This window comes from Apodemus sylvaticus, chromosome 2 (assembly GCF_947179515.1).
Source record: "Apodemus sylvaticus chromosome 2, mApoSyl1.1, whole genome shotgun sequence".
Taxonomy (NCBI): Eukaryota; Metazoa; Chordata; class Mammalia; order Rodentia; family Muridae; genus Apodemus; species Apodemus sylvaticus.
This window is the reverse complement of record NC_067473.1, coordinates 115,386,811-115,399,405: the sequence shown is the minus strand read 5'-3', so window position 1 is coordinate 115,399,405 and position 12,595 is coordinate 115,386,811. Positions and strand designations below refer to the sequence as shown.

At 38.7% G+C, this 12,595-nt stretch overlaps 1 protein-coding gene across 6 annotated transcripts in view; it reads left to right on the top strand.

Annotated features, from left to right (window-relative positions):
* The window catches only part of Exoc6b (exocyst complex component 6B), a 521,360-nt gene that overhangs the window by 62,427 nt on the left and 446,338 nt on the right, over positions 1-12,595 (top strand). For all 6 annotated transcript variants that reach the window (XM_052174154.1, XM_052174153.1, XM_052174155.1 and 3 more), the window contains exons 4-5: positions 1,619-1,709; positions 1,815-1,860. In XM_052174154.1, the coding sequence (XP_052030114.1) occupies positions 1,619-1,709; positions 1,815-1,860 (137 nt within the window). The remainder of the gene's footprint in view (positions 1-1,618; positions 1,710-1,814; positions 1,861-12,595) is intronic.

Sequence of the window (12,595 nt, the reverse complement as noted above, 5' to 3'; positions counted from 1 at the left end):
GGCATACAGAATATAAGCAGTGTGTTGGAAGTACCTGGGTCCAATTGTTACTTCTTGTAATGTTTACCTGAATAAAATGAACACAGCCACTTCAGGGTGCAATGAAATAAGATGCATCCCATCTTGGCTCTGTTTAAAAAAAAAAAAATTATTGAATAGTCTGCCATACCTGCTGGAATGTTCCTCCTCCATCTTCACCTGGCTCAGACCTCCACTCTTGTGCTTCTTCTGTCTTCAGTCAGGGTCTCAGGTACCCTAAGCCTGTTTTGAATTGATCCTTCTGCCTCCACTTTCCCAATGTGATGACTGGGAGTATGCTGCCATACCCCGCTTATATTATACCCCCCATTGTATAATGATTTTACTTATTTTATGTCTGATAATATACCAAATATTTGGATTTTTTTTTCGAACAAGGTATTACTCTGTAGCCTAGAACTTACAAACTTAGAAGGATCTTCACAACTCAGTCTTCAGAGTCCTGGGGTTATAGGCACGTGTACCCCACCCAGTTAATATACTATCTAGTAGGTAGGGCCTTTCCTGAGGACCTTGTTGGAAATTGCAGTATTACCCTAATTCCCTGCATTCCTTTTGCCTTTTCTCATTTTGTTTTTCTCCACTGTGCTACTGTACTTTTGGTACTTATTTTTTTACTTATATAGTTGTTTTTGTTTGTCTCCCTCCATTAGAATTAGCTCTACTTTATTAGAAGTTTTGCTTGTTTTATTCATTGTTGCATCTCTTCTTTCTTTCTAAACAACAAATGTTTTAAAGTGAGTGCTCAACAAATGTTTCTTTAAAAAAAAAAGCAAAATCAATTCTGTTAATTGACAAACTCCTCATTTAAGCTTTTACAATTTGCACTTACAGTTACATCCATTTATTTACTTAGTCCAAAGCCAGGACCAGTATTTCCCCTATTTTATTGATAGGGAAAGAACAACAGATGATTTGAAATTTTATAATAATTCACAAAGCTGAGGTCAAAGTCAGCCTTTTCTGACTTGAACTACGTTCCTCTTCCCATGTCATTCACCTTAATTCTCTTTGTTCTTCTCACATATGTAAGAGATATAATTTTTAGGTCTGTGTGTATGTGTGTGTGTTGGATCCTGAAAACAGATATGGAGATTGCTTTTCGTTTCACATAGTCCGTAGTCTACAGATTTATTTGTTACATTCTGAGATGACTGTGGGAAGAGAGTAAATTAATCTCCAGTAATTTGGATCTTGTTCAAGATTGTATCTGTTAAGTGGGGAACTTGTTTGTGGGGACCTCTTGAAGATAAGACTGCCTTCCTTTAGGAGTCCAGTGGGCACAGGAAATATAAAGCATGGAGTATTGTAGGGCTTGGAGAAACAGGCAAATGTCCTGGCTCTCCATAGCCTTTGTGCTTAGGGTTCATTTTACATAGCCCTTTTCAGATGCATATGCAGTGTGGTAGGAAAGCCAGAGTGTTTCACTGGCTGAGGAAGGCAGTTCTTAGCTTGCATGGTAGATTATTACTAGGAACCTGGGATTCTTGGATGAATTGAATACAGAGTGGGAAAATGTAACTGAAAACTTTTTATTTACAGTTCTTGGCATAATTCTGTTTTCCCCCCTTTTGCCAAGCTGGTAATAGCAATGGAAGAGCTGAAGCAGTGTCGACTACAACAGAGAAACATTTCTGCCACTGTTGATAAGCTAATGCTGTGTCTTCCAGGTGAGGAATTGGGAATGGAGTGGGATTCTTGATGTAATTCCTTTAGCTGAGCTAGTTGTTTATTTTATTCAAATGATGCCTGTGACATCTGTTTTCTCTTTTAAGTCTTAGAGATGTACAGCAAACTGAGGGACCAGATGAAAACCAAAAGGTAAGATTTTTTAATTGAGTGGTCTTTATTACCAAAATTTTCTTTTATTTACAATTATGTATGTATGTATGTATGTATGTATGTATGTATGTATGTATGTATGTATATATGTGTCTGTGTGTTACAGAAGAGGACATTGGATCCTGTGGGGCTGTAGTTACAGGCATTTGTGTGTTGGCTGAAGTAGGTGCTGGGGTCTGACCTTGGGTCCTCTGTGAGAGCAACAGGTACTCTCAACCACTGTCCTGTCTCTCCAGTGCCCTCCTTGCATCTTGAGCTGTCTTGGGTCTTTCCTTGACTTCCATAACCTCTTCAGTTTTGAGGAGCGTAGGCATGTTATTTTATTGCTTTTTTTTTTCTATTTTGGAGATAAGAGATTGTATGCATGGTTTGCTGTTTTGCTGTTTTTTTAAAAGGTCATGTGTACAATCTGAGTTTTAGTTGAGCTCTTTAGATCTTTTATACCTAACACAGTTCTCTATGTATGAGTTTAAGTAATTTATTTTCCATTTGTTATCACTGTTACTTGATCTTTTTCTGTGTATCTGATTTCTTCTTAATCAGTTAACTAGATTTTAGGAGTTTTCACTAGTGTCTTATAATCCACACCTCTACATTTCTTTGAAAGGGTTGCTTCTAAGCTTACTATATTTTCTTTAACTTACAGTGGATCTTTAAATAATTATGGCAAATCATGTATAAGCAAGATTTTTATAGTAGTAGTAGTGTCCATTCAAATTGAAATGCTTTATAGATTTATTACCTGTTGTGTATGTGAAATTATCTCACTGTACCACATACACATATATAATTATCCATCAATTAAAAATTTAAAACTCTATATCTGTTTTACTATCCTTTTCTTGGTGTTATTGTTGCAATTGCTCTTATATCAGAATATGACACAGTGACTATAATATAGTTTCATTTTTGCTATAAACTTTTACATAAAAGTGTTTTAAAAGTAAGATTAAAATATTCTTCATTCATTTATATATTTTATATATTTTAAGTGATTTTGACACTTTCTTTTATCTAGATCTGAATTCTTTACTATCTCTTTTTGGATTAGAATGATAGGTGTGAATTCTCTTAGAAATATGGCATTTCTGAAATAGTTTATGTAAATAATTGTTTCTTGTATACCGTCACATCCACCATTTTATGTGTACAGATTAGTATTGTCTTCAAATGGTTGCAAGGTTGTGTCAATGTCCTCACCATTCCCCTGCAGAGCATGTCAGTTATCCAAGAAAGAAACCTGTTCCCATTGTTCTTTCCCTTGGTCTGCCAGGCACCACTTTACAGTTATCCATGTTTGCATATTGTGACGGTCTTATATACATGGGACCACACAGTTTGTGGCCTTTTATGTTTGACATCTTCCTTTTACAGTGATTTTACAATCCATCAGTACTAAATTCTTTTTTGTGAGGATGCTCTTTCACAGTATGGATGGACTACATTTTATTTTTTCATCATTTGATGAATATTGGGGTCCTTTTCACTTTTTAAGTATGATGAATAAAGCTATGGTATATACTTGTTAAGTTTTTCTGTGGAAATGTACTCCCTAAGTTCTCTTGGGAATCTACCTCAGAGTGGAATTGCTGGCTCCCATTAGAGTGTGTGCTCTGCTGTTCTGAGAACTGATTTACTTCTCAAGCAGCTGCATCTTTTATCTATCTGACACCATCTTATGATAGGTAGTGCTTATTATTATTTGAAAAGTTTAGGTTTATTCATTTATTATTTTATGACTATTTCTCTTGCATGTGTCTTTGTATACCAAAGGTATGCCTAGTGTTCCTGAAGATCAGAAGAAGGCTTTGGAGTTATTTAAAAAAAAATGGGGGGTCTGGAGAGATGGTTCAGTGGGTAGAGTTCTGTTGCACAAATTGGAATTCCATACCTAGAACTCATGTTAAGGAAGGAGACTCCCAAAAGTGTTCCCTACAGGCGCTGTGATACATACCTCGGCCCCGTCTATATATGTATACAGTAAGAAATTAACTAAAAAACATTTTTAAAAAAAGACAGTGTCTCACTATTTATTTTAAGCTGGGCTTGAACGTATTACATGTAACTGAGGATGACCTTGAGCTCTTTCAGAACCTCATATCTTTTCCTCCTGTGTGCTGTTTATCACTGTGCTTGGATTATGTTTCTGGGAATGGAATCCAGGGGGCTTTGGGCAGGCTAGAAAAACACGTGGGGGAGGGCAGTGACCACAGCCTTCCATTGTTTTTTGATTTTTCTTCTTGTTGTTACTTTGTATTTCTCTTTAAGTACATACACATAGATCTAATTGCCTTTTTTTTTTTTTTTTGTTCTAGCTTGCCCCTTCTTGAATCTACTTTTGAAGACAAATTTTATTTTTTTGGTTATAGGTTAAAAAAGAAGTTTTGACTAGATAATGGACATTATAATATGTTAATGAGTATCTGGCTTTGGGGGGGCTTTTTTAATGTTGTGGTTTATTTTGGGAAGTATTGATTTGCAGATCTGATACCTCCAGACCCACCCCCATTTTAAGGCTCTGTTAGGGTTAGCTATAATAGCTTATGCCTTTAAACACTCAGGAAGCTGAGGAAGGTGGGTCTTTGTGAGTTTGAGGCCAGTCTTATCTCTATAGTGAGTTCCAGGACAGCTGGGGATGCAAATGAAACATTCTACAACAACAGCAGCAGCAGCAGCAACAACAACAGCAACAACCAAGCTCTGGCAGGTCAAGTACAGTCAGCTTTACAGAATATTTAATCTGGTCTGAATGCCTGAATGGTACCAATGAACTGTACCATTTGGCTGTTTAGGGTTAGGACATTTCTCTGCCTTTTTCGAACTCCTTAAGTGTTCATCTCATACCTCCTGTCAATCTGTTCTCTTTTCTTTACTTTTTTCCCCCCACACTTTTCTCCTCCACTGCTTCTTTCGCCATTTCCTTATTCACATACCCCCTGTCTGGACTAGTACTCAGCAAAGACCCCAGGCAAGCCCTATAAAGGGCTACCTCCCTCCCTTCCTTTCCCACTACTGCCTTTTGATCTACTATATGATGCCTTAAGTCAGCCAATCTTTGGGCACTGTGAGACTTTTCACTGACTGTGACCATGATCACCTTTAGGTAGATAGCCCACCTTGTTTGTTTTCTTCTTTTGGAGTTCACAGTTATCTGCTGCCTGCTGCTTGATGGCTGAAAACAGTTGTTTAGGTATTAGACAGGACCTACCTGTTTATAAAGTGTTGCATCAGTCTGTTGCTTGTTAAGCTTTCATGGCTGGAGGCCTGGCTATTTCTTTTTGAGTTTTACTATTGAGTTTTATGTTTCCTTGAGTGTCCCTGTCATATATCTTTGTTAATAATGTTCTTCTATTAGGAAAGGAACTGCTGTTGTTCTGGGGCAAAAGCTTATATTTCATATTTTGTTATGAATGAGAGGAAAATATTTATAGATAACTGTGATTCACTTTCAGGGACCTCTTAGTAAAATTTAAAAAAGAGTCATCTTGAAAGAGTTCTTCTTACAATAGCATTCAGTATCTTGGGGTGACTCTTACCAAACATGTGAAAGATCTGTATGACAAGAACTTCAAGACTCTGAAGAAGGAAATGGAAGAAGACCTCAAAAAATGGGAAAACCTCCCATGCTCATGGATCGGTAGAATCAATATAGTTAAAATGGCCATTTTGCCAAAAGTAATCTACAGATTCAATGCAATACCCATCAAAATCCCAACTCAATTCTTCACAGAGTTAGAAAGAGCAATTATCAAATTCATCTGGAATAACAAAAAACCCAGGATAGCTAAAACTATTCTCAGCAACAGAAGAAAGTCTGGGGGAATCAGTATCCCTGACCTCAAGCAATACTACAGAGCAATAGTGTTAAAAACTGCATGGTATTGGTACAGTGACAGGCAGGAGGATCAATGGAACAGGATTGAAGATCCAGAAATGAACCCACACACCTATGGCCACTTGATCCTCAACAAAGAGGCTGAAAACATACAATGGAAAAAAGATAGCCTTTTCAATAAATGGTGCTGGTTCCACTGGAGGTCAGCATGCAGAAGAATGCGAATTGATCCATCCTTGTCTCCTTGTACTAAGCTCAAATCCAAATGGATCAAGGACCTCCACATAAAGCCAGACACTCTGAAGCTAATAGAAAAGAAACTGGGGAAGACCCTTGAGGACATCGGTACAGGGAGAAAGTTTCTGAACAGAACACCAATAGCGTATGCTCTAAGAGCAAGAATTGACAAATGGGACCTCATAAAATTACAGAGTTTCTGTAAGGCAAAGGACACCATCAAAATGACAAATCGGCAACCAACAAATTGGGAAAAGATCTTCACCAATCCTACATCAGATAGAGGGCTAATATACAATATATATAAAGAACTCAAGAAGTTAGACTCCAGAAAACCAAACAACCCTATTAAAAAATGGGGTACAGAGTTAAACAAAGAATTCTCACCTGAAGAACTTCGGATGACAGAGAAGCATCTTAAAAAATGCTCAACTTCATTAGTCATTAGGGAAATGCAAATCAAAACAACCCTGAGATTTCACCTTACACCAGTCAGAATGGCTAAGGTCAAAAACTCAGGAGACAGCAAGTGTTGGCGAGGATGTGGAGAAAGAGGAACACTCCTCCACTGCTGGTGGGATTGCAAGATGGTGCAACCACTTTGGAAATCAGTCTGGCGGTTCCTCAGAAAACTGGGCATGTCACTTCCTGAGGACCCTGTTATACCACTACTGGGCATATATCTAGAGGATTCTTTAGCATGCAATAAGGACACATGCTCCACTATGTTCATAGCAGCCCTATTTGTAATAGCCAGAAGCTGGAAAGAACCTAGATGTCCTTCAACGGAGGAATGGATACAAAAAATGTGGTATATTTACACAATGGAGTACTATTCAGCCATTAGAAACAATGAATTCATGAAATTCTTAGACAAATGGATGGAGCTGGAGAACATCATACTAAGTGAGGTAACCCAGTCTCAAAAGATCAATCATGGTATGCACTCACTGATAAGTGGATATTAGCCTAGAAACTTTGAATACCCAGGACATAATCTACACATCAAATGAGGTACAAGAAGAAAGGAAGAGTGGCCTCTTGTTCTGGAAAGACTCAGTGAAGCAGTATTCAGCAAAACCAGAAGGGGGAAGTGGGAAGGGGCGGGTGGGAGGACAGGGGGAGAGAATGGGGCTTACGGGACTTTCGGGGAGTGGGGGGTGGGCTAGGAAAGGGAAATCATTTGAAATGTAAATAAAAAATATATTGAATAAAAAAAAAAGAAAAAAAAAAAGAAACTCTTCTATATAGCAGCTGTTCTCAAGCTGTGTGTGGGTCAAACAGCCCTATCACAAAGGTCACCTAAGACCATTGGAAAGCAGATATTTACATTATGATTCATAACAGTAGTGAAATTACAGCTATGCAGTAACAGTGAAAATAATTTTATGGTTGGGGGTCAACATACACGAGGGTCATAGCATTAGGAAGGTGTTTTGAGACAAGGTCTGCCAGTTAACTTCAGAGATCCACCTATCTGCACCTCACAGAACGGGGTTAAAGGCACATCCAGCATATTGACTTTTTATGTGGGATGGGGATCCAAACTCAGGTCCTTCTGCCTCTGCAGTATTACTTACTGACTGAGCCATCTGCACATTCCTCATTCAGTTTTAAAAAACTTTACTTAATTGTGTGTGTGTGTGTGTGTGTGTGTGTGTGTATGTGTGTGTGTATGTGTATGTCTGAGTGCATATATGTGTACCCTTAAAGTGGCATTGCAGATGGTTGTGAACTACCACATGGGTGCTGGGAACAGAACATGGGTCCTCTGTAAGAAGAATAAGCATTCCTAACTGCTGAGCCACCTCTCTAGCCCTTTGCATTGAGTTTTAATAAAGTATAGGTTGACAAACGTAATGCCAACATCTTGTATGAGATTTCCATGGACTCTATGAATGTGATTGAGTGTATAGTGTTAAATATTTAATTGGCTGCTATTGGTTGTTTATCTGTGATATCAAATGTTTTAGAAATTTGAATAATCTTATTGATCTATTATGTTTGGAATATAAGGGACAATGGGAAATAAGGTGCTGTTGTTTGTTGCCAGGAATCATTGGGCTTTGTATTAAGTAGCCTTGAAAAATGTGGTTCTGTTTGACAGAGCAGATGTTTTCATCATGGGCTGCATGTCTGCAGGCAGCATGGCTGAATTCTTCTTATTTGGTAAACAGAGTTTTTAGATAGAACTAAACCCCAGAATGTATTTCTCTTGGTGGTTCAATTTCTATTACATGCAGTTTTTGGTACCTAGTTGAGTCATTTCTATTCTACATTTGCTAAATCATATAAAATTGTAATGTGTTAGAATCTAAAATTTTAATGAAAACAACTATTTCAGATTTATGTTTGCATTTTTATTTCTAGGTTTAAGATGAATACAAAATATTTGAAAATAAACACTTCTGAGGCTTTTGCCTAAGATCAAAGACAGCATTGGTTTTCTTTAGTTTTATGTCTGCCTTATGCATCCTCTACCTCTGAATAATGTGCTAAATAGGTTTTTAGAGCAAAGAGCTGAGATGGGAGTTTGATTTACCCTTTTTATGAATGATACTGATGCTGCAATATTTCCCAGATGGTGTACTAATTTAAAAACAAACAGACCTCCTTTTTCTCCATCTGCGTGGACTAAGAGTTTAATTTTTAGAACCTAGGAGAAAGGACAAAAAACCCCACCAGTAAACAAGCAAACAAAAAGAAACAATTCTGTGGTCTTGGTGTTTGTTTTTGAGTCAAGAATTGCTGAAGTGTCTGCTGCAAAGAGACTGTCCAAACTAGACCTGTATATCTGTTTCATCTATGGAAGGAATGAGTTTTCCCTTTCTAGACAGATGGCAAAGGTCAAAATTAGGGAATTTTAAAGTCTAAAGAGGAAAGTTATGAATATTTTGCTGTTTAAAGAAAAACACTATATGATTCTCACTTTTGTCTTTGTTCCTAGATATTTATTCGAACTTTGTCTATGATTTGTATTTGGTGCTAGATATCTATGATTTATGAATAAATTATGCATAGTTATACTTCTTTTTGAAGACAGAGTCTGACCTGTAACTTATTATATAGTCCAGGACTTGAATTCATGGTGAACCTCCTGATTCAGCCTCTCAAGTGCTATGATTATAGGCAAGAACCACCATATCTGGCTTTAAAAATTCTATGATTGTATTTGTAAGGTCTGTTTGTTGTTGTTGTTGTTGTTTTTTTAACCTGTACAATAAGTTCTCTTTTATTACCAGGAAACTAAGAAAGAATGCATCAGTGCAATCTGGTTAAAGAACCAAAATACTACAGGATAGCAGGCTCCATATTAGAATCAGCAGAATGCAAATAGGTTATTTTTTTCTTTGTTTTATTCGATATATTCTTTATTTACATTTCAAGTGAGTTTTCCTTTCCTGGATCCCACCCCCCCCCCCCCAGAAAGTCCCATAAGCCCTCTTCCCTCCCCCGTTCCCCAATCCACCCCTTCCCACTTCCCTGTCCTGGTATTCCCCAACACTGCTGCACTGAACTTTTCCAGGACCGGGGGCTACTCCTTCCTTCTTCTTGGGCATCATTTGATATGTGCATTATATCTTGGGTATTCCAAGCTTCTAGGCTAATATCCATTTATCAGCGAGTGCATACCATGAGTGTTCTTTTGAGACTGGGTTACCGCACTTAGAATGATGTTCTCCAGATCCATCCATTTGTCTAAGGATGTCATGAATTCATTGTTTCTAATGGCTCAATAGTACTCCATTGTGTATATATACCACATTTTTTGGTATCCATTCCTCCGTTGAGGGACATCTGGGTTCTTTCCAGCTTCTGGCTATTATAAATAACGCTGCTATGAACATAGTGGAGCATGTGTCCTTATTACATGCTGGGGAATCCTCTGGGTATAAGCCCAGGAGTGCTATAGCAGGATCCTCCAGAAGTATCATGCCCAGTTTTCTGAGGAACCGCCAGACTGATTTCCAGAGTGGTAGTACCAGTTTGCAACCCCACCAGCAGTGGAGGAGTGTTCCTCTTTCTCCACATCCTCACCAGCACCTGTTTTCTCCGGACTTTTTGATCTTAGTCATTCTGACTGGTATGAGGTGAAATCTCAGGGTTGTTTGGATTTGCATTTCCCTGATGACTAAGGGTGTTGAATATTTCTTTTTTTTTTAAATGTTTTTTTTATTCGATATATTTTGTATTTACATTTCAAATGATCTCCCCTTTTCTAGCCCCCCACTCCCCAAAAGTCCCGAAAACCCCCTTCTCTCCCCCGTCCTCCCACCCACCCCTTCCGACTTCCCCGTTCTGGTTTTGCTGAATACTGCTGTCTGTTTGTTTTTAAAATAGTACACTCTCTGGGAAATATTGCAGCATCAGTATCATTCATAAAAAGGGTAAATCAAACTCCCATCTCAGCTCTTTGCTCTAAAAACCTATTTAGCACATTATTCAGAGGTAGAGAATGCATGAACCAGACGTAAAACTAAAGAAAACCAATGCTGTCTTTGATCTTAAGCAAAAGCCTCAGAAGTGTTTATTTTCAAATGTTTTGTATTCGATAATATTGTAAATATTTTAGTCAATTTATTAATATTTTATTGTATCATAATTTGTTTAGCCAGCCAGAGATATTCAGGTGTAGAGGTAAGTGAAGGAAACAGAGCAGTGGGGCATGTGGTGCGAGAGCAGGAGCCTGCACAGTTGAAGTTGAGAAGAGACACAGGCAACAGGGAACGCAGTAGGGGAAAGATGGATAAGAGCTAAGTTGAACCCGCCTGCAGATTCTCGAACAGGTTTCTGAGGGGTGGAGTGAGGACCTAGGGGGCAAGAGGCGAGAGAAATTGAGACAAGACAGGATTCTCTTCAAGTCTCGTTTAATACAGGTTCACATTAGCCATTATATGGTAAAACATTTGGCAGCGGAAAATAAAACAGGATATGGTAAGCAACCAATAAAGAAAAACAAGCTGACCTTCACAGAGAATCTAATCTAAAGTATATGTCAGCACACTGTGTCTCATCGAGAGCTCAGGGTACATACAGTCAGCAGCAACAGTTCCAGACTGACCAGACTACTTCCTGTGACCAGTGCCCCCACCTTGACCCCCCTCAGGCCTGAGAAAGACATCTCTAACTCCAGTGGTTTCCTACACCATGTGCATTGAAGGAAATGCCATAATGAAACTGTATTCTGACTTAAAAAGAATAAAGAGGGAATAAACCTGTAAAGATTTATAAATGTATATACAGAATATTAATAAAAAAGTGTTTTCCTTCTTTTTGTTTTTGAGACATAGTCTCATCATTAAACAATGGCTGGCCTGGTGACTCTTTATGTCCCTCCCCCTCTCCGAGACAGGGTTTCTCGGTGTAGCCCTGGCTGTCCTGGAACTCACTTTGTAGACCAGGCTGGCCTCGAACTCAGAAATCCACCTGCCTCTGCCTCCCAGAGTGCTGGGATTACAGGCGTGCACCATCACTGCCTGGCCTGGTGGCTCTTTATGAAGACCAGGCTGGTCTTATACTGACAGAGATCTTCCCTCTGCCTTCTGGTATCAAAGGCATGTGCCACCAAATCTCTTATCTGATCCACCCCCTTTTTGGTAGTATTTCATTATGTAGCCCAGGCTGACCCCAAACTTGTGATGATTTTCTTACGTCTGCCCCTGGTTCTTGAAAGACTCAGTGCAACAGTATAGGGGTATACCAGAACAGGGAAGTGGGAAGGGGTAGATGGAGAAACAGGGGGAGGGAAGATGGCTTATGGGACTTGCAGGGAGTGGGGACCCAGAAAAGGGGAAATCATTTGCAATGTAAATAAAAAAATATATCAATAAAGGGAAAAAATAAAAAAATATATCAATAAAGGGAAAAAATAAAAAAAAAGAAAAGAAAAGAAAACAACAACAACAACAAAAGAAATGCTCAACATCATTAGCCATTAGGGAAATGCAAATCAAAACATCTCTGAGATTTCACCTCACACCAGTCAGAATGGCTAAGGTTAAAAACTCAGGAGACAGCAGGTGTTGGCGAGGATGAGGAGAAAGAGGAACACTCCTCCACTGCTGGTGGGGTTGTAAGATGGTACAACGACTTTGAAAATCAGTCTGGTGGTTCCTCAGAAAACTGGACATGACACTTCTGGAGGACCCTGGTATACCTCTCCTGGGCCTATACCCAAAGGATTCCATGGCATGCAATAAGGACACATGCTCCATTATGTTCATAGTAGCCTTATTTATAATAGCCAGAAGCTGGAAAGAACCCAGATGTCCCTCCATGGAGGAATGGATATAGAAAATGTGGTACATTTACACAATGGAATACTACTCAGCAATTAAAAACAATGAATTCATGAAATTTTTAGGCAAATGCTTGGATCTGGAAAATATCATCCTAAGTGAGGTAACCCAATCACAAAAGAATATACATGGAATGCAATCTCTGATAAGTGGATATTAATTAGCCCAGAAGCTCTGAATACCTGAGGCACAATTAGCATAAGAAATGACTCCCATGAAGAAGTAAGAAGAGGGTCCTGATCCTGGAAAGGCTTGATCTAGCATTGGAGGGGAGTACCAGGACAGAACAAAAGGAGAGAGGTGATTGGAGAATGGGTGGAGAGAAGAAGATTTATGGGACATA